Consider the following 23,350-nt stretch of genomic DNA (forward strand, 5'->3'; position numbering starts at 1 on the left):
AAACGGTCCATTATCTGAAGCCCACTACATAATAGCTGTGTCCCAAAACCTAGGCCGCATCCTTCGTAGGACCCGGCCTTCTTGGTTTATGTGGGCCGAGTCTTCCTTCGAAGACCGAGAAGGCCGGAAGTGCGAGGCTGTGAAATGGGATGGTCTAGCTTTCAGATTTGCGTCACCGCTGTCTCGGTGGAGTTTAATAAACTCACCTATCTGCTTCTTGCTATCTAAAATATAACAGGACACTGGCGTAAATTCTCGACCATCTAATCTAATCTTTAATCTCAGTCAAACCGATTTACTCAGGGACAAATAAAACACTGAAAAAAGCCAAACAATAACATTTTTAAGTCATCTAAGTGACTTATATATCATGTTTAACCTGAGTAGCGAAAGACCGCAGGGGTCTGAAAACGATGTGCTGGGAATCCACTGCTCTCGCCGGCTCTAGTGACCCTTGAACCCCCGGCTAGCTATCAACTTGGTGGGTAACAAACATCTCCAAAAACGTCGGAGCACTTTTGCAAATATGTTGTGTCATATCCCACAAACTCTTAAAAAAGGCAGTAAACCGTTTTCTGATGGAGAGTTCATTCAAGAGTGCTAGGTGGACTCTGCAGGGCTATGTCCAGATAAATAAGTGCACTTGTTGTTATTTTTCTCACTGAACAACTATTCAGTATTTCTTAGCTATGTGTTAAAAATAAAATGAAATACTGTAATCATTGATTTCCTCTTTATGACTTGTATTTTTGATCCTCTGGGGATTGTGTATTGAACGTGGCTGTTAAAATAAACTCCTTGATTTGAAGCTGGAATTCTGCATTTCAATCACTGATTTAAAGCCCACAGTGGCGCTGGTGGTGCACAGAGCCACCACTACAAATGCTAAATGGGCTTAACTGTGCATGATCTAAGTTACCAGTCTTAAGTAGTAGTAGTTTGTAGTAGTATTACAAACTTAAAAGTTTACTGTAGAACTGCTCTTTTTGTAAGTCAATATTATGTCTCATCTTCTTCAACAGAAAAGACTGATGGCTTCAGAGTGCTGTCTAAGCCCTTACCTTCATTCTGCTCTCTATATGTACACAATGATGGATGGCACCTGTGAGTGTTTTGACTAGCTGAAAGTAAAGGCACTTATAGTGATTTATAAGAAGGGTAAAAAGTTCCCTATATGTGAAGTGTTATGTGAGTGAAGAGACTCTTTGTGTTTGAGCCTCATGAAACAGAACACATAAGGTTATTAAAGATGTTGACATTTTTACCTGATCATCTTTTTACTTTGCTTGGACAGTGTGTATGTCATACTAGTTATATCCATCAACATACTTTGGGGAAGCTTAGAATTGGTACACTAATACTCTGTACTCAGGAGTCTCACAACTATGATTTCAGTTGTGAAGAGAAAAAGGGGAAGGAGGAGGATTTCTGGTTTGGAACTTTAAGAACTACAAATTGAGTTGTCAGAGGATGATTGGCGATCCTTATGTCTCACACAGCATAACTCCACTAGCTCTAGACGATGGAGAGAATATGGCTGGAAAAATGTGATTAGGTTTTTTATTACTCCGTATATCAAAAGCAAGCAGTTGAAAACACCCCAACAATGTTGGAGATTATGTGGAGACTGGAACGCCAATCACTCACATGTGTTTTGGAAGTGTAAATATATTAAATCATATTGGGAAAGAATCGCGGCAACAATGACGAAGGTGCTGGGGTATGAAGTACTGTGTGAGGCACGAGTAATGTATTTTGGAATATGGGAAAATGTAAAAAAGGAGGACTGGTATTTGTTTAAGATTATGTTGTTGTCAAGCAAAAAGGTGATAACAAAGAATTGGCTGAAAAGCGATCCTTTAAAACTGGAAGACTGGATGGACGTAATCGAGGACATATATACAATGGAAAAAATGACTTACACTCTGAGACTGAAATCTGACAAACACCGAAAACAGTGGACAAAATGGATAATTTATAAGTCTCAGTCAGCCTTATAGGGCGGGACCTCTCGTGTTTTTTTTTTTTTTTTTTTTTTTTTTTTGTGTGTTTGTTGTTGTGTTATTATTATTATTGTCTTGTCCGTATGTAATACAAAGGAAAAAGTACAAAATAAAGAGTTAAAAAAAAAAAAAAAAGAAGGGTAAAAAGTTCCCTATATGTGAAGTGTTATGTGAGTGAAGAGACTCTTTGTGTTTGAGCCTCATGAAACAGAACACATAAGGTTATTAAAGATGTTGACATTTTTACCTGATCATCTTTTTACTTTGCTTGGACAGTGTGTATGTCATACTAGTTATATCCATCAACATACTTTGGGGAAGCTTAGAATTGGTACACTAATACTCTGTACTCAGGAGTCTCACAACTATGATTTCAGTTGTGAAGAGAAAAAGGGGAAGGAGGAGGATTTCTGGTTTGTGTGAATCAGTGAGAGCAGGAAGTGTCTGTAATCTTTCTACTAGCTGAATGTAATAATACTTTTGTCAGCTGGCATCAACAGGGCAAGACCACCTGAAACTCCAACAAAAGCAAAATAAGCCGAGCTTGATGAATGCACCGCACAGCATAACCATAAGTAGGCTAAGCTTTGTCAGAGGATGAAAATGATTAATTAGACACATTAATTAAATTTATACTTTTCATTGTGGCACCGTTTTTGACTGATATATTCATTAGAGATTAGGTTGGCATCCACTGAGTGTGTACACCAGCAACAAGGCTGCTGTAAAACTGCACATATACATTATTTTTACTTTGTTTTGTGCCATCCTCTTCTTTTTTTGTCTTTGGCTGCACTAACACTTTCATCTCAGCTGTCAACTGTGGTTTGACAGTCTCTGTAAATATTTACTGCTTCTACTGCATGATAGATATGAAGTCACTGGCGTCACTGTTCCTTCAAAGCATGGACCGACAGTTTCAAGTGAGTAGAGGAAAGTGCTAATACTCAACACAGACCCTTGAGCAGGGCACTGACTCTCAACTACCTTCTTCCTCAACTTTGCACTGCTCTGCAATTCTCTTCTCCTTGGTTGGTTGTCTTGGTTTGATCATACCCATTTGTTAGGTTGGTTTTGTATTTCAGTTTGGCTTTGCTGATAATACGGATTTAATATTTCCATATTCTGTTTTCCATATAAACAACATTTTTTTTTAAAGAAGCGAGACTTAAAGTACAAAACAGTTGTTCTGCATTATGTGTTTGGTAATAATGGAAATTTTAAAATCTTGTAGAGGGGTCTGGGTTGTACCAGAGACACTCCTTCACCTTTCTGGTGGGATACTGAGGTATTATTAAAGCAGGTGCTTTGTCCTGGGTCGATCCTGGGCCTCCTAGTTGGAGGTGCCCGAAACACCTCACCAGGAGGTATCCTAGTCAGATGCTCAGACCACTTGACATGGTTCTAAGGAAGTTCCCAGACATCCTTCAGAACAAGTTGTTTGCCCCATAAACAGTATTTACCAGTAATCAAAAAATCACTTCCAGCAGCAAGTTTCATGTAAACACATGAATGAATAATAATGTTACGTATATGATTCTTTTTGCAGTATGTAGCTTAATGTAAGTATATCAAAGTTTAAAACTAAATGCAACAGTCGTATGTATTTACATTTGCATGAGGGCTCAAAACCTGAAATAATAAAGTCTTTTCAATGAAATTTTCTGTATTAATGTCACCAAACATTCAGATTTTTCTTTGTGCTCTCATTCAGTCTATACCTTGTAAAACAATTTATGGACTGTGTGAATTTACAATAACTGTTCCCAGCTTGGAGGACTGAGTCACTGTGTCTGTGATATATTAAATGTTGCACAAATATCCCCCATTACATGAAGTAGGGGGGTCATTTGTTTGCCACCGTCTGGGTCTGCACTGGTTGCAGACCAGGAGAGCACAGAGAAGAGGGAGGAGATGATGGAGGGGGTGGAGGTTCCTGCCGGCTCATGAATTACAGATCACACCGTTTAATCTACACATATGGATCTGGCATGTGTTAGTCTTTGAGAGTATTTTAAAATATTAAGGACATGTCCCAATGAATGCACCATAATGGGGTCTGAACAAATTCCCGCTGCTTCCTGATAAGTTAGTTTATACAGTCTGTGATGTGTTGCTCAGGTTTTACAACATGCATGTGCTCCAAATATTGATTTCTTCTGCGTGGAAAGCAGACAGGACCTTGTAAGCAACCATTTAGAAGACAGGTAAGATAGAAAGAGAAGGAAGACAGAAAACCTTCTTTCTAACATGAGAGACCCTTTTGACTCTTTGTGTAGCTTTATGTTGTGCTATTTAGATCTCAGACTGAAGAACTATGTACACACTGTGTTTCTCTATCCTCCATCCTCTCCATCCATTACAGCCTGAAAAGGGGAGAGTGTACAAAAAAGCTCAGTAGAGTGTAAATTAAAAACACACCACAAGTACCAATTATTCTGCCCAGATAGTCAAATAACAATAATAATTCTCACTAGACCTTTTTCTTCCTTGAAGCTCAAGAAGATGCCGTTTGTTACTGAAAGCCAAGCCGTAATGTTCCTGCTAGTCTGTAAAATGTGCCATGCATTCTGGTTTTGTGTGCTTGGACTTGATGGATTATGTGTTATAATATGTAACTGGTTGAGCTTACTCAGAATTATGTGCACATCCCTGTGCCAATACAAAGAATTAATCCAACCACAGAAAACATCAAGCTCGCTCATTATTTTAGTCGAACCTACTGACTGTTAAATAGCAGATTTTATTAGAGTGTTACATCCATCTGAAAGGCAGTTTGCAAGTTTGTACTGTTTACTGTCAGTTGTAATCTGTGTGATGAGGGAGAGAGTGTGCATAACCTCCAAAAAATAAGCCAAAGAGAGAATAACCAGTGAGAAGTCATGGCTCCATGTTAGGTATTTGTGGAGTGTTGGTCCCTGTTGTGATTTTGCTGATATTATTTCGTGTTCATAATTTTCTGGTGTTCCCTTCGTTTCTTAGACACGGTATGAAGCAACTTTAACATACTCAGAATATCTTTTTTGTTAACTGGCTTTGCTCACCCTGCAAATCAGGCTAGGGAAGTGAAAACTATAATATTCCAAAAATATGACGAGGTTACACACACAAATCATCTGGAAGCATGATGTTTTTACTAGGCTGTTCTCTTGACCGTGCGCTTTAAGTGAGACTGTCCGCTGCAGGAATAAATTTTACCTGCAACTTGTCCAGCTGTAAACTTACAGAAGTGCAAACTATGTGTCACATGATCACTGCAATTTGTACGTAAGTAATTTCCATGTCTCCTTTATTGGACTGTGAGAGAGTCAGACATGAACACAAGTTGCATTTAATGTGTAATTATGAGTTCGAGAGAATCTGTGTTGTTTTTCTGCTTAGTGTTGCTTGATCAGGTCATGATCAGGTCACCAGATCAACAGTGTTCTGCAACATTCTTCTTTTTTTTCAACATGATTTGTTTTCCGCTGTTATTCAATGGTGGACTCAGTCTGTCTTCTTTTTGCTTCCTATATTATTATTATTATTTTTAATTGTGCCTTGATTGTGTTCAGCTTTGCCGTTTCCACCTGTGTCTTCCTCTGCAATCGGCCATCTGAGTCATTATAGTCGTCTCGACATACTTTAAGTGCTTGAATTCTGGATTCCTGTTTTGTATTATCTTATTGTCTCATCAACCCCATGAAGCTCATCATCTGTGATAATTATCTTTTTTAGAGCCTTAAAACAAAAACCAAACAAAGTATTCTGAAAGTATTAAAGACCTCAGAGGATAGTCGGTTTATATTTCCTGATATGATGCTTAATTCATGTTTTACTTTTTCTTTGTAGCTGATGGTTCTCAACTGCATTTTTGGGGGATGCATCACATGTGGGGAAGGATCTCTGTGCTCTAGGTCTGTGGTGTTAATTAAAAAACAGGAAATGCATCTTATCCAAAGCTGTTAATCACACCCCCAGAGTAGTTCACATTTTTAGGATTATTTTTATCAGGGCAAAAAATAATCAACACTAGATTATGGCTTTTTTAAAAATAGATATATACTTTAATACACACATTTTTACAACCACAGTGCATCTAATGACATATACAATAGTACTCATGAGACAAAAAACAAACAGCTGAACAAGTCTTGCCATGCCTGATAAGTATTACACAACTCACTGTAAAGAGGTGAGAAACAGGTGCTTTAACCCATCTACAACGCTGGAAGTATCCCTTCCCTTCATCAGCATTCAGTGCAGTCTGTAATCCTTTTGACCAAAATGTAACCCTGGCAGGTTTGTTTGATTTATATCCTGTCGGATCTTCAAGGTGAAGCCACGATATACATCTGCTGTATCCACTGCTGCTGAAGCTTGTGTATGTGTGTCAGTAGTGGCACGACTTAGAGAAACGTTAAAAGAATGCTTAAGGGTCCTGACTGGTAACAGTGAGTGTTGACACTTAAACACAAAGTTGGGATTTTTGACTACCATCGATGGTAGCGGAGCTGCTGAGCGGTTGATGCTGCATTGTCATTAACGGCCGATCCAGGGGTGATTCTAGATTCAAATTTTCAGGGGGGCTCAGCTCCAATTACCTCCAAAGAATAATATTCTTTTAGCCCCGCGTGCTGTTGTAAACTGCTTTAAGGCTTTCAAGTTTTAGAGAAGAGGTCATTGCTTCTTTAGTGGGCTTTCCCTTTGTGCTGATACAGAACTAGTTTTTACTGTAACTACACTTCTGTAGGTTTCTTGATGAGGTCCTTATTGCTGTTTAATATTTGACTTGCCCCAAAATTGGTGACAGTACTTGTGACTTAGCGATGACTTGTGGAGGTATTTGGTAGATTCCTTTTTGTCAGATTACAAGTTTAAAAGTAGGCTTTTAAATACACATGTGTACATCTCCACTTGACTCAAATGGTCTAAACTAGCTAAAGCATTAGAAATGTAAGGCAAGGGAAATTTGCGTGAAAATTCCTGATCCATGAGCGTGATGTTAGTGAAAAGTTCTCTGAGATAATCTTTGCTATAATGATCGTAGTGCATGCATGAATGTACCCCGTCTTCTTCTTAATGGGTGGACTAATCTGAACAAAACTTCCCCCTGTGTTATGTTCTGTTTGCTTTTCTTTCACGTCATGTTTAACGCACATTGTCTGTAATTTGTATCCATTACAGGATTTTTTCAACTCATCACTAAATATGGAATGAATAAAAAATGCCACAGGTGCAGAAGTATAAGACTCCTTTATTAATTTTCATAAAGAAGTCTTGCACATTCCTGCCCAGGTAGCATAGAGGTGGTTAAATGACCTTTTCTGAAATCTGCAACCCGTTTCTAAAATTGAACCACAGTGAAAGTTTGCTGCTTTCAAAATGAACCTACAAGCTAAACGAGCTAAAAAGAACACAGGTCTTCAGTGTTTTTTCGAACAGTAACCCTTTCACAACACACATAGTTTATTCACTGTTGACACAAAACATATTGATTAATGCAGGTTTAGGTTCCAAAGACACGTATCTAAAGTTTCTGGACCTGACAGCAAAGCAGTAACAGTCATTGAAGCGATTAAATCTGTGACAAACTTCTCCAGGACAGGACAGAAGCTAATTTGACAGTTCTCTTTAAAATAGTCTGTTGTTGGTGTCACAGTTAACTTGACACAGATGCACTGGTGCTTAAAAATGCTGGATTTTACTCCCGGCCAGACATGACTGAAACACACGTTGTAAACAAACACCATACCTGGTGAATCACTGCTTAGCATACGACGGTGTTTTTGACAGATACCCAGTAATAATGAATGAACATGCACCACAAAGTAGAAGACATATTGTAACACTGATTGCTACATCTACTTGTAGCTACTGCTGAAGTGCTGAAGTGATGGTATTTAGCTTCAATATTGCTGCTGAACTGTGCTTGTGATGGAATACTCATTGCTTTTATACATGGCTAACTAGCAAACCCACTTGTTTGCTAGTGATAATTATTGATGCATTTCTTCACAGTTCCTATAGAGAGCTTACATCAAAGCATTGGACTGTAGTGTGTGCATGTATGTGGTGATCCACTGCTGGCACCTCATTAATATGCTGTCCTCCTATATCTGCAACAGAGGGAACGGGAGACTGGCATCTCTAAGCCCTCTTGACCATCTTCAAAAAAGATAAAAGCTTTGACCCAAACTAGTTTACGCGGGACACAAAAAAAAAAAATTCAAATTCAGCAGACTGCTCCGTCCTTTTGACGGACAGAGATGAATGAAAATTGCTGCCAAAGCAAATACTGAAACAGCATAGAAAAACACGCTTTCTCTGCAGGCACCATCATGGGGCTTCAAAGGAGAAGGCGAGGACAAGATGAAAGGCTGGGTGCATTGTGATATTTGAAACACACTGGCTAGCCCTCAACTAACGGATGTCAAGGTCTGTGGGTTTTGCAGTCCCTTTTTTTTCATTGGGATATGAATGAATCGCGTTGAATCAAGTGCCCTCCATTGTGCCGTGATGGTCAAGAGAACATCCAAGACATTCTTGAATAACGGGACAGAGGAGCACTGGTGAGCAAATATTTATAGGATATCTACAGGGTAAAGCTCTGAGCAGTTCAGTCTCTACAGTTCTTTCCCCCAAGTCTTTTTTTTCCAATAATAAACTGAACATCTACCAGAATACTCTGGACCATAAAGTTTCTTACTTTTTGCTAACCCTTAATTGTCCTTGAAACACAGGGTGAGGGTGGGGCGTCTACAGAAGGGTGTCTATTCATGCTCAGGGAAAGAGAACACCTATCGGGGTAAAGCCTAGTGTTACATTGGGCAGACTTTGTTCTCTGGAATGGGAAGCTGAGCAAATGAACCGCAGTCGGTTGGAGAATCAGATCTGAAGTCCGATCTGGGTGACGTGGTGCTGCCCACGGGGATGTGGGCAGCAATGGCTGACATCTCTCCCGTGTGACTCTCGGCAGTGATTCCAGGTCGATCAGAGGTCTGATTCAGGTTGCTATCAGGGATCGTCCCCACGCCGGTGAAGTGCTGGATAAGACACTTCCTGAACTGAACACAGAGCAAGATAACAGATTAGAACCTCTTATGCCATGTTCACATTGAAATATCATGTAATGATGAAATGCCCTGTTTAAATAACTTATTAGCTACTGCTAGCCAAACGCTAATGTTTACTTTCAGCCACACTTACTGTAACCACCTCTGTTATTTGACTTATCTGATTCTGAATTTGCTGCTGAACGAACAAATGTCACGGTTAATTGCTGGTGTGTTTGATACAAATAACATTTTATTAAAGTGTTTGTTACACAGTGTGTTCAGAGTATCTCTCACACGACTGGATCTGGTACAAGACAGACATGCATTTGGAAGTAATGCTACCCACGAGCAATAACAGGACCACACTGACAGACACAATGAACAGCAGTAACTAATGCAGTATTTACATATACAGATCCAGGGCAATAGTCCAGAGCAAAATGCAGATTACTCAACTTGCTGGGGAGAGCTGTTTTTTTAACATTCCTTTATCAGCTATACATGTTTATGACCAACTAGACTGGTGATGGAAATTAGTTGAGGCTATATGCACACATGTACAATATTGCACACTGCCTTTGCAGACTCTTTTTTTTCTCCTGTTCCTTACAAATGATCTAAACAGTAATCAAAATCACAAGTCAATGCATCTCTGCAACTAAGATCATTTATATTTATTTCCTTTGGTAGGACTAAAGCACTCAATAAACTGATCTGCGAAGCCAGTAATGTTGTAGGGATGGAGCTGGACTCCCCTAAGGTGATGTCGGAGAGGCGGATGTTGTCCAACATACGGACAATGCTGGACAATACCTCCCACTCACTCCATGACGTGCTGGCCAATCACAGGAGCACGCTCAGTGAGATTACTCAAATGCACCACTGAATGACACAGGAAGTCATTTCTGCCTGTACAACTCATCCATCTAATGCACACTGTGCAATAGTTACACCTTTTTGCACATGCGCTACACTGAAAATAAGAAATAACAAATATGTACAGGTTAGAGTAAAATGTCAATCACATATATTTCATCTCTGTTAAATTCTGGATATTTATAATTAAGGTAATTATATGTATTGAAGGTATTTCTTATCATTTGTAAACTTTGTAATAAATTGTTTAATTTAGTTCAGTCTGTTACTATTCTTATTGACAGTTGGTCTAAAGAGATCTGCTCTACCACCTGTGGCTACTAATCGGAAGGTTGGTGGTTCGATCCTTGGCTTCCCCAGTCTGCATGCCAAATATCCTTGGGCAAGATACTAACCCCAAGTTGCTCTCTGATGCATTCATCGGAGTATGAATGTGTGTGAATGTAGTTTAGTTTGCACTTGAGTTTAGAAGTGCTTGTATGAGTGGGTGTGAATGGGTGAATGAGGCATGTTGTATAGAGCGCTTGGAGTACTCCGGGAGAGTAGAAAAGCGCTATTTAAGAATCAGTCCATTTACCATAATTTTCTTAGGTATTAAAAAAGTATCTGATTTTTTTTTTTCTTTGCCTGTCCCGTTTGGTTCTTTTGCCATCAAAATTATTGTCTAAAGGCAAAGAAAGATGCCCAACGGATTTACTTTACCAAATGGACCGTCCCAGCCTTGCCGTATTGGTCTATTTGATTCACCTTTGCTTTAATTGTTTATTTTATTTTTCATTTGCTGAACACGGGACAGACTTGACTGGGGAAAAGAAAAGGGAGAAAGAAAGAGGGAAAGAAAAAGAGCGGGGAAGAGGGACAGTGATAAAGGGCAAAAACCAAAAACCAACAAAACAAACAGACAAAAAATACATATGTCAATCACCTGGATCACCTGTTGAGAAAGAAAAAAGAGAAAACAAGCAAAGAAAAACAGAGCTGAAAAGTATCTGATTCTGATGCTAAGAGCAAACTGCTTGTTCCTATGACCAAAGCAGGGAACCAGAGTGACTATAACTGTATATCATGAAGTTTGACTGTACAGAGGTGACCATGAAGAAGATCAGCTCTACAAGGTGTCCACAATATTAAAGTGGTTTACTTATGTGAACCCCTCTAAAGAGATTGCATTTGTGTCTGAGGGCTCCATTTCTCACGAACATAAACACAGGCTGGTATCTTGTCAGCGCTCGACGAGGCAGGTGAGGTAAAGCTTCCTCATTAGTGATGTGCTGACAGCTGTCAATGTGCCACCATTACTCAGATGCAGTTCTGCAGAAAGAAATGCCAGATGGAAAATCCATGAAGAGAGAAGAGATGGAGTTCTTCCTGTCTCACCTGGAGACATTTAACCAGTCATGATGTGTACAGTTATGTAACAGAGAAAAAAGGGGAAACTGTAGCTGTATGCACGGTCAACTAGATGTGAATTGAAAAATGTAAGGTTTTTGCACCTTATGCCCATAAGGTGCAGGACAAGTATCTCCTCAGGACTTCTTATAATTTGGGAGATGTCTCACAGAACATGGGGATCCTGTGGTAAAAAAAAAAATAGCCTTGTGCAAATCATGACAGTAATTTGGGGTTCTTCTTCTGCCTCTCATCCACCCAAGAATCAAATGTGCTCCAGTGGCATTTAAAAGCTTGACAGCAGTTTAGGTTTAAATTCAGAAGTTTCATGTTGCTTCACTGTATTGAAAACCCATTTACAGCTAGGTTACTACTGCTTGTTCTGTTACGCTGATTCAGCTGATTCTGACGGTGGCTGGGAGGCGTGCACCTGCTCAGAAAGACACAACAGCAGTGGAACTGACACCAGTGTTACCTTTAAGAATACAGCCATTTTTTAGCAGTCATTGATTTCAATCATTGATTTCACATTCCATCAACACTAAAAATCCCTGATCCCTTTTTCCGCTTCCCACTCTGTGTAGTCTTGAGGAGAAAAAATCATTCCCAACCCTCGGTGACCTATCTAATTTAATGGTGCAAGCCTCCTAACTGCCCCCCTCAAAGCAGCAGTGCTGTTCAGAGTGTGAGAGCAACACCTCTGCTATCCTCCGATGTCATGAAAAAGCACAAGGCTGCCGTTATGGCAGTGCTGCATTCAATAGCGATTCCTCCTGTGACCTAAAATATGTTGTAGCTTTTTATATATATAATGGTTGTATAAAGCTTTCCTCCAATAAAACAGTAACTTTAAAGCACTCCCACATAGAGAAACAGGTCATAAAAGATCTCTTTAATGCCAAAACGATTGGCCTGAAACACATTAGTTCTTTATAGCAGATACTTCCACCTTCTTTAAAGTTTAAGAACACCCTAAGGTTTGGAAAGCTGAAACTCTGACTACACCAATTTGTTCTGGTGACAAACTGAGGTCATGGGCAAGCAGGACATATTTATATTTATAAGAACTTTTTAACTGAAAATACTGTGAATTAATTCAATCTTTAACTAAACTGAGCTGTGCAACTTCAACAAAACCTTCTTTTTTCTTATTGCTGGCTGTTGGACTCATTTTTGTTTTCTTATATTTTTATGGTCTAAGAATCCTTTCTGGTCTTGCAGCTCTTCTGGTTCGCCAAGTTGTACCTGTGGACTTATTATTACACAAGAAAAGTAAATATGCTGTATCACATGCTTCTGGTCATCTGTTACCTTAGAGACCACCTTTCCAATTATGCACTTTATCTTTCAAAATGCAAGCTATCAGTTCTCCGGTATGCCTGGCTAAGGTACTCCCTTGTACTTTAGCTGGTACTTGTGCTTTCTTGATTTGATTTTTACTAAACTGAGTCAATGGCAGAGGGAGTTGGATGAAAGAATTTGATTTCCTGAATAGAGATCAAGATCCTGTGGACAAAATGTACATTGTAGTACTCTCCAGAACCGTCAAGATTAGGACGGGGGGTTTTTTTGGGGGGGGGGGGGTTATTTTGCTTTTTTAGATCCTCAATAATTAAACTAACATTGAGAGAGTAAAGCCTGTTTAAAGCATGAATTGAAATAAATTCCAATTATACTATTGTCATGGCACTGGGTCTAGTGCCCCAGTGTTTTTTGTTTAACTTGTACTCTTTGAATTACTGTTTTCTGTTTGTATTGCACTTATAGTTCCTGGTTTCTGTTTTTTCTGTTCTATTTCTGTGCCTCCCTTGTCTCTGTGCTTCATGTTTCCTCTGTTCCTGAGTCCATTTCCACATCTCAGTGTCTAGTCTGCGTCTTTATGAACGTCATGCTTCCTGTTTTATTTTGATAGTCCGTGTCCTGCGTGCAGTGTATCTAGTTTTGCTTCCCCTTCTCTTGTTAGGCCTCATTTGTCCCAGCTGGATGTCCCCCATCCTCGTGTTGTCCTGCTTGTATATTTAAGCCCTGTGTTTGTCTCTGTCTGTTGCTGGGTCCTGTTCCTGGTTTGTTTTCTTGTTTTCTAGTCTGAGTTTCTAGTTTCCAGTTTAGTTTGTTGTATTTGTTGTTTTCTCAGCAAGTAAAGCTTCGGCTTTGAGTTTACCTTTCCGTTTGAGAGTCCTCCTCCTGCCTTCCACACAACACAGTCATGACAGCTATGGTGCTCTATGAATGTAGAAAGTTTTTTTTCACCTTTTAGCTTTTTGAGGTTTAATGTAACTGGAGGTGGTCTTCCTCTAGAACTACAGGGATATATTGCAGTAGTCATGCATCAAGTCACCTCCAGCCTCTACTTTACCTCATCTTGTTATGTAACCAACAGAGACACAGAGAGGGAAAAATATCAAGCAGTAGAGGTCACTTGATTGTTATGAGCATTAGCAGTTGGGTGTTTAGACCTGCCGGCTAGGTGTTATTTACATTCAGTGGGTCTGGCTGACCTACTTAAACAGCAAAGTGGGGCAATCTGATGGAGATGGACGACATGCAACAGACTACAGGCAATAGTCTGATCTAGGCCCTTTGACAAGCACATGTATGAAAAATGTTATGTAGTCAATTCTAATGGTCATATTTCACTGCAGCAATGTAAATAATCCTAACAGAAAATAATAAAAATGGTCAATTACACAATATGCAAATGAGGGACCCGTGAAAGGAGACATGACACTGCATTGCACTTTGTACACTGGGAAAGTTACAGGAAAGTGATATACATTCTGTTAATTATTATAAATAATTATTTAAATCTCTTCTTCCCTTCTTTCTATTCAGAAATGAAAGAAATATAAAATGCCCTGTAGTTCCATGGACAATGAGAAATTAATTAAGACATTTAAATAGTGCTTTAAATATGGTGGTATTTGGAAGCAAGCATCAACTACCAATATTTATTAAATGCTTTGCATAAAGAACGAGTGTCTTATATAGAAAATGGTTTATGCCATCAAGGGAATAAAACACATCCAAGGTGATGGGTGTTTAAAGTCTATACATTATGTGTCAAAAAAATCTCCCTTTATTAGTTCTTTCAAAAGCTGCAGTGAAAATCCAGGTATTAGTCCCTTACACTGAGAACAGAGCAAGAGAGCACAGAGTAAAATAAAAAATTAAGTAAATGACATGAAGAAATGTCAGCAGCAGCCGTTTTACAGTGGTAAGCCTCACACCTTTTTTTTAAGCAGACAGTTGTGCACTGTGGATTTTATACTTCAGTCATTCACCGTGCACTGAGAAACAGGCCGACACTACAAAACAACAGAATAAACCCACCTCTATAGTTCAACAGCTTTCATGTGACACAAGCAGTAATGTGTCTCCAGGAAGGAATGGCCAGACTAAAGTAAAGCAACACTTAGTGTGACTAAAGTGAAACTATGATGCAGTGGCTCTAAAAATGTCTACTTACCTGTTTGTTCATGAAAACATAGATGATTGGATTGTAAACGGCAGCTGTCTTGGAGAAGAAGGCTGGGATAGAAGCCAGTCTTGGATCCAGTTCAATAGTTGGATGTGCTGTGACCAATATGGAGAAGACTGCGTATGGTGTCCAACCCACCATGAATGCCACGATCATCACCACCACCATGCGGGTCACTTGGCGCTCTGGTTTCCTGGCAGTGGCCAGACGACCATGTGATACCTGACAGCAACATAAAAATGTATGCAGTCATGCATTTGCTGGGACGTCCGCTCCTGGAAAGATTGCAGCACTGGTGCTCCAGACCAGCAAACTGCCAGAACTTTAACTTTTATAGAGGCAGTCACACAATAACTGCTAATCAAATTAATAATTGACCACAGGCATCTGACTGCTACTTCCCCTCTGAATTCCTACAGAAGCCGTAAGATTGTGCTTAGTTTCTCAGAGTTGTGTGAAAACTTTCTTTTTTACATAACTGTACATGTCCATCAGCTGATCAGTAATATCCAGTCATTTCCGTGTAGGTGGACAACAGCCATTATAACCTGACGCTTATTTGAGAGATGAGTAATAGTACTGTCAGCTGCAATGAGCAGTCATCCAGTACCTGATATTCCCTGTAATAAAAGCTCCAAATTAAGAAACATCTTAACTAGTAATATACTGAGTCACAATGATGACATCAGTACAGCGCTGAAGTCTGGTTTCTGTCATCCTTCCTTCTGAGCTCTCCTTCTTAACTTTTCTGTAATTTTGTAAAACTGTAAAAATGATAGTGTGTGTGTGTGTGTGTGTGTGTGTGTGTGTGTGTGTGTGTGTGTGTGTGTGTGTGTGTGTGTGTGTGTGTAAGAACTGACCTTCCTGAGCTTCCGTAGGAGCTTCCCATAGCAGAAGAAAATCACCCCGAGAGGCAAAATGAAACAGGTGACGAAGAAAGTAAGGATGTAGCTGTGATCTGTGATGTTGGTTGAATACCTGTTCAGAGATGAACAGAAAAAAAAGTTTGACTCCATTTTAAATTAATGTCACTGTGTCTACCTGTGACTCCCTGCGAGAATTAAATCTAAATAAGGCCATCTGCAGCAACCCCAACTGGTCGCAGCAGATGGCCGCCCTTCCCTGGTTCTGCCGGAGGTTTCTTCCTGTTAAAAGGGCGTTTTTCCTTCCCACTGTTGCCAAAGTGCTTGCTCATAGAGGGTCATATGATTGTTGGGTTTCTCTATATATGTAATATTGTAGGGTCTACCTTACGATATAAAGCATCTTGAGATGACTGTTGTTGTGATTTGATGCTGTATAAATAAAATTGAGTTGAATTCCGATCTAAATTCAGAACAAAATGTCATTTTGAGGTTTTTCAAAGAAAACAAAATTTAAAAAAAATACTTCTGCACCTCATTTGAGCTTCAGTTCAAAAGGGTAATTTCACAGCTGACACAAATTTCTGTGGCTCAAAACACCAGAGGGTGGGGTTTGAAGTGTGGTTCAGTTGGAGATTTGCAATGCAACATTTCACACCTCATTCATTTATGGAATCCATGGTGCTAAATATCAAACACTGAAGTTGTGTTTAGAGGACAGAAGAGTTGTAGGAAATTGGTAGATTTGTACAGAAATCCTCGGACCTGTGACAGCAACTCACTGGAATCCTGAAACTGTAGCAATATGCATGTATTCAACCCTCTGAGGGGCAGGACATTTTCCTCATTAGTGCCATCTACTGTTCAGTGGGCCAAATTAGCTTACAATTCAATTACCTAGTCACTTCTGCATATAAACAGACAGCATTGAAATCACCTCCAAGAGTCATTTTTAATCAGGTGAATTCCTGCACTGTTGCTGACAACTCAAAAATGTCAGCAACTCAGGATCTTGCTTTCCACCACCAGCTGGTGTGCTTTTTCTCCAACAGCATGCCTGCCAGAGAAAATCTCTTCATTCACATTGTCGGAAACAGTAGTGCTGCTTCACACTGGGAAAGAATGATATTTCAATCCAATCTGTTACAGAAACATTACATTATTGCTCAGACCATAAAATATAAGTTTAAAACACCCAAGTTTTTGCATGAAGCTAGACAGAAGTAACTGGACTATATACTATAATGAAACATTCTCGTTTTGGGGTTTTTTGTTAAAAAATGTGTGCTATGAAAATGGAAGAAGGAAAAATAAACTTTTCATGTTTCATGTTTTGTGTGACAGGTTTTTAAAAAACAATAAAATAACAAATATTTTATTAGAAAGAAGCCCTAATTCCTATAAAATACACTGTGATCACCGACACACAAACCTCTGATTATTCAAATTAAACTGAGAATATATGTGGCTGAGAGCATGAACATAATTAAAAGGTTGACCTGTGACCATCAGAACTTTCTTAGTTTTGGACCCGCCTGTGTCCCACTCTGTCTGGATAACGGCTGCAGATGCAAAAAATACTCTTCAGCCTATAGTTCATGCACCTATGGTATGAAATTCAACATCTTACATCACCTTATTCTCAAGTTATTCTCATTCAATCAATTTGAAACTCCTACACTGCTTCGTTCTTGAGCTCTCACATTCACAAACTTAAGTTGCAGCAGTGGGAAACCAAAAATGCTTGTGAGTTAGCGACAGCTCCAGAATCCTGGAAGAAGAACTTCAGCATTCTCTAAAAAAAATCATCTTTCCATAAATTTAGCCAACACTGGTATCGTCCATGCTGAAGACTGAGTCGCTGATAATAAAAGGGGAACATATGGAGTATTTGAAACTAATATATGAGATTTGTGTAATTTAGATTTGTGAAAGAAAGATGCAGTCTGGGAAACCATCAGCTATCATCTGCTGACTTGGGCTTCTGCTGTAGCCATATTGTGCATAAATATATTAAAAACAAGGAAAACAAGCTCATGAAAATTCAACCTCCAACCACATCCTACTTAAACTACCTAAACTTAAATGTATCCTCCTTAATGTTATGTTGTACTGCAAGGTGATAGAGTTTTGAATGATTTGACATGTAGATGACATTGCACAATGCTGTACTCACATATTTACAATATGCTAGTGTCTCTAGTTGACAAGGAAACAGAGCAATAGGCAAACCTCCAAAACAGTATACATGATAGTTTGTAATGAGCGTATGGTAGAGGGTGAATAATATGTGCCATACATGCAGATCTTCTGATCAAGCCCAGGGATTTGAGCTGACAACCTCCCACCTCTGCATGTATCTTTGTACTAAATATCCTACAGAACACCTGAGCAGTAGAGGGGATTTCAAAGAAAGTCAGTAGGATAAAGTTAGTAGACTCCGTGCAGGGTGCAGCTACCTGCCGACAGTTCTGTGGCAACATGCGAGTCCTTCAAAAGCCAACGCTTCCAGCACTGAATATTTGCATATATACATATATGCATATAAAAAGATGCACATAAATGAGGCTTTTAAAATTTATCAGGCTGTGCATGTTGCAACTGAAGCTCACACACCTGCTCCTGCTGTTAACCAAATATTTTCTGACACAGCTCACACCGTGTGCAGCCAGAAATGTAGGGGATTATATATGTGGTTGGTATCTCCATAAGGTGATGTCTTAATTGCATTGTGTGGACAATTTGTTCTCCTGGCGCTTCTTCTAAGCAGTGGTTCTCCAACGGGGCTTCGGGCAAACTCTCAGCCCATATCTGCACGCCTTTGATCAAAGCAGCTAAATAGCACTACCCAGATGACGCCCTGAGGGCCGAGGTTAGAGGAGACCTCTTTTTTTTTTTATAACAAAAATTAGGACACAGCAAGCTAACATGGCTGAAAGAGCGACATAGAGCTGAGTGACAGGGTTGAGGGAAGAATGGCTGCTCCGTTTCTATGTAAAACACATTGTTTAAGGTTAACGTTGAACCAGTGAGGTTCATAAACACCTAAAATCCAGTAACATTAATTCATTTAAATTCTGCCATCAACATGTTGCACCTCATCAGGTGACTTAAGTACATGTAAAGACAATCTTAGGGACATACTCACATTCAATGACCCTTCATCATTGTCTTTGAGTATTATAGCCCTTGTAAACTTGCTTGGGTTAAATGACCAACTGCCTCAGTACCACACTGAACTTCATTCAGTTTGGAGAAACACGCTACACCTTATCTGCCCAACACCAAACAGTCACATATTCATTTACATCTCAAGATATTTCCCTCAGAACCAAAACAGAGCAAAAACTATATTGTTTGTTTCTTGGTTTATTTGTTTTTTTGCATTCATAAAGCTAAGGCATAATACTTGCTAACCAAGTAAACTTATTAGCACTAACAATTAGCTTAGCACTCTACCATCTCATTAAAAAAATGGTCAATTCTGGATTAAAAGAAAAACAAATATCATCATAGCAACCTAAACACTAATGTGGAGGTTTCATGCTCCAACCAGCGACATCACTATTTTGGATTGCATGCTATGGTTTGAGAGTTTCTTATGACGCCACCAAGTGGTCAAAAAAAATGATTCACAAACCAACAGTTGTTTATATTTAACCAAATACAGCCATTGATTTTGAATTGGTGCATGATGTGAGTAAGGAAAAACGGTCTTAAGAATTAAAGTTCAACTCAAATCATAATTTTCTGTTAAGGTCAATCAAACCCTGCTTTCTTAAGTATACAACAGGGTTATTTGCCCCAAAGCAAAAACCTCTAGCATTGAAATACTTTTTGGGTATTGAGGAAATAAGTTTGGCTTTTTTTCTAAATGGGATTTGTGTGTGAGAAGTGCTCATTTCTCACCAGTCGGGCTCACAGGTGGTCCCAATCTTGCTTACAGTGTATCTGTTCCATCCCAGCACTGGAGGGAAGGTCCAGATGAAGGAGAAGGACCAAACGAACACAAGACCCAGGATCGCATGCTTTGCTTGCAGTCGGATGTTACCCAGAGGTCGGCAGATCACAAAGAACCTTTCAAAGGACAGGACAGCCAGGGACCAGAGGGCCACGATCCCTTAGGGAAACAGCAGGAGGTCAATGTGGTTGAGCCAAGTGGGACATTTACCAGTGATACACAGCAACATCCCAGATTTGCACGAGGTCTGGGTAAAAGCAGCTGCCCTGGTGCTGATATAGTTTAATGATTTGAGATGGGTACATTAGGTTATCCCCTAATGAGCTTTGTTTTAAAAAGGCAGTATTTAATTGTGGTAATAAGTCTCTCTCATAGAAGAGCTAATTGCTTATCTCTCCACAGTGAGATTCTTCATGTGTATTTCTGCTAGTGTCACTGGGGAGAACTAAAGACAGGGGCATAAACGAAGGTGTTCAATTATCACACATTTAAACAAAAGCCTCTGGTATATAGGTTCCCAAATACATTCATACCATTACTCCCGACGGTGGTTTTATAGCTTTTAAAGTTCTGATAACTGAACATCAAAGGAGGGTTTTTCTAGAAGAATTCAGTTTTTACCCATTAAGATTTAATGTATTTATCTGTACAGCACAGGGGCAGTACAAAGACCTAAAAATAGACACAAACAGAAAACATTCTCCCCCTGAGTAGAATATTAATTGGAGCATCCACCCTGTTCGAGGGGAGAAGCTCACCTAATGTAATGACTTTCATATTTACCCACACCCTTTTACACGCACACACGAATAATAGCAATGACACTGCAGTTAATCACTTAAAAGTGCTGTTAAAGCAAAAACATTCGAGTGGCTTTTCACCATGAGCCTATGGAAGATGTGTGCTTCACTTCAGCGGGTTATTGATCATGTATCAGCGCAGCTTCTTCAGTTATCATCTAGACTTTGCAGCTTAGGATCAAAATCTGTTCAGCCTTCCAGCACATGGCCACACAAGTCATTTGTTTGTTATTCAGTAATAACTGTACGCGACAGGGTTGCAATGCAGCGCATTACAGCAATTTGTCCCCACAAATAGCCCACACAACACGTTATAATCATGGAGCAAATAGAGATCAATACATTGATTTCTGGAGTTATTTAACATCACTGTCTGTGTGTAAGCTCTGGGTACAGATGCCATCAACTAATGCACTGCATAATGCAGTTCTGGTAAAGAGCATATACAGTACTGCAATAAGCTGGCTCATTAAAGCACCACACGTGACAGTAATTTGATAATATTCTCATTAAGTTGCATGAAAATATAAATTCATTATAAATTAATATTTCCTGTTGACAGACTGTCAGTTTTACAGACTTAGACAAAATCATCCTTTTACTTCATGTGCCATTCCTCTCTGAAACCATGTCACAAATCTAATAAGGCTTTGCATAAAATGATTAAGTATTCAGACTTTATGTACTGCAGGTGTCTCACCAGATGCCCATGATCCCACACAGCATGGGAACCTCTGCATGCCATTCCAACCCACCTACTTGGTTATTGGTGGTCACAGCGCTGGTAACCTACTTAAAGCAAGTCATGTACAAAAGTGTGTGAGAAGGCTTCTGTACCAGGATCGCTTTAAATACTGCTTTACACTCTGGACTCACACAGCAGCAGGAAGCAAATACTATCCAGGTTCAGTTTAAACATAATGCACAGTTTATAAAACAGCCCTCAAAAGAATCAAACTTCAAGTTAACAGTGAGACTGACATTGATTTTGGAGTTATAGTTTTACTTTGGCCAGAAATGTCTATCATCCCGATCCTTGTGCTTTTGGTGTCTTGGTTACAACTGAGGTTTAAAGGGTGTGTGTCAGATAGAATGGATTTTTAAATATTAGTCTTGAGCTGTTTAAATAAATAAACATTTAAAATCAGTCTACACATTGATGGATGCCAGAATGCATTTATTATTTCAACATTTCTCCTGTCACTGTAAGAAAGTAGTGCTTTCATCGTTTGAATCTTGTCCAAGGAAAGCAAGCAAAGTTCCTGAGGCTGGAATGTTCTGTCAGTTAGAGGGATTGATTCTTTATTTGACATGGCTTCTAGATGCCCTAATTTATTAACAAGCGTTTAGTGACAAAGTCGAATAACACCACGTGGAGTTGTTTTACTCGCACGCACAGCAGCTCTTTTTTGCAGTAAAAGGAGCCACTCTGACAGCTACAGCTATGGAACGTGGAGCTTCATTCATCTCTGCCATTACAGTAACAGGATGGGGGAAAGTGTTAACCTACCGAAAAAAGTAACTGCAAAGCCCTCCAGGACGCAAGCCCACTTCCCGAGGAAGAAATAACCCCTGGCGTTAGTCAGGAAACTTATTACTCCACCGGTGAGGGAGACTAGAAAGTCGGCGATGGCCAGATTAACTATAATGTAATTCAGGGGCTGCCTCAGTTGTTTGAACTTGAAAGTGACAAACATGACCAGGAAATTTTCGGTTAAAGACAGCGAGCTGACCACAAACATGAGAACGGCCAGGATGGTGAAGTTCCAGGGCGCGATGTTCTTGATGGGTCCGTTAAAGGGATCATCGGGGGTGGAGAGTTCAGGTGCCACGGTGTAGGACACGCCGTTCACTGACACGCTGAAGGTTTCCATTGTCCGTGTCCGGAGAGTCCGCTGGCTGCTCGCTAACCCTAACCTCGGTCTCCTCTTCTCATACTCACAACTTAACGTGGAGTCTGTGCCAGACAGGCGCGCTCTGCAGTCACTTGGAAACGCGCCGCTTGAGCTGAGCACGCTGTGCGCTCCGGGACTCCTCTTTCCAAAAGTTCAGATGTTGAAATCCGCGCTGGCCGCCGCGCATGGCGAAGCGCAGGACGGAGAAATCCACTAAACGCGCTTGGGCGTGATTGTGCGCCGCTGCTGGAAAGTGTCAGTCTGCATGTGAGAGCGGAGCAGAGCGCGAGCTGTGCGCTGCGGTCAGGGGAGATGTCTTGAAAAAGCGCGAGTGGACGAATGATCGGGGGCATCTTGGCGGCTCTTATATAGGCGGCTCCGGCATCGCTGCTGTCCTCCAGGACGCCCTCTCCGTGCGCGCTTCTGTTCAAGCTCCGGACACTGATCACAGTCCAGTCTCCAGGCTTGGCGCGTACTCCGGATGAACCCGGGAGCGCATAGCTGCCATCCAACACTTTTACACACGAGCCAGTAATTACTACCATGCATGATTAATAGGCTACATCTAATGTGTGGCTATTTTAGGTGCATTTCGAAAGGACACGTAGAGATCTGGTGATTTTCGCCTTTTCAGTGCGCAATTTATTAGTGATGCATAATTAGGCACCGCAGCGGAGTGATTGGTCGCAATGGACCTGATGTATTCGTCTAAATTAACTATAAACGTTCACCTTTAAACTCTCTAAAATTCACATGCATATTGAAGTCCTTGAGCGATACGTGTTAAATTAACCTGGATAATTAGTCTTTACTCACATCTACAGGAATCCATCATTTATGGCACACAAATTTAAAAATTCGTGTGTGCTGCACATTGATCACAACAAAGCTCTCTGTTATAAGTAAATATGCAATTAAAAGTTCAAGTCACACAACATGATGGTGTCAAACTGGAACACACCTGGATAATTACCAACCCAGTCATCCATTAATCTTATAAAGGCGAACATTTTACAAGACAGCCTGTTGTGCTCCAAACCACCCTTTA

The 23,350-nt window shown here is 40.0% G+C and overlaps 1 protein-coding gene across 2 annotated transcripts; it reads right to left on the reverse strand.

Moving 5' to 3' along the window:
• Positions 1 to 7,429: 7,429 nt before the first annotated feature.
• On the reverse strand, positions 7,430 to 22,744 carry valopa (vertebrate ancient long opsin a). Of its 2 annotated transcripts, none has more exons than XM_004554562.3 (5): positions 21,918 to 22,740; positions 19,556 to 19,766; positions 15,644 to 15,761; positions 14,772 to 15,005; positions 7,430 to 9,049 (listed from the first exon to the last, which is right to left on the reverse strand). In XM_004554562.3, exons 1-5 carry the CDS (start codon positions 22,279 to 22,281, stop codon positions 8,804 to 8,806), a joined length of 1,173 nt encoding a protein of 390 aa, XP_004554619.1. In that variant the 5' UTR covers positions 22,282 to 22,740; the 3' UTR covers positions 7,430 to 8,803. The 2 variants fall into 2 exon arrangements, with proteins under 2 accessions (XP_004554619.1, XP_076748029.1); XM_076891914.1 differs by lacking the exon at positions 7,430 to 9,049 and adding an exon at positions 9,087 to 14,700 and having other exon boundaries at positions 21,918 to 22,744.
• Between the last annotated feature and the right edge of the window lie 606 nt (positions 22,745 to 23,350).

The sequence above is a fragment of the Maylandia zebra genome, linkage group LG13 (genome assembly GCF_041146795.1).
Source record: "Maylandia zebra isolate NMK-2024a linkage group LG13, Mzebra_GT3a, whole genome shotgun sequence".
Taxonomy (NCBI): domain Eukaryota; kingdom Metazoa; phylum Chordata; class Actinopteri; order Cichliformes; family Cichlidae; genus Maylandia; species Maylandia zebra.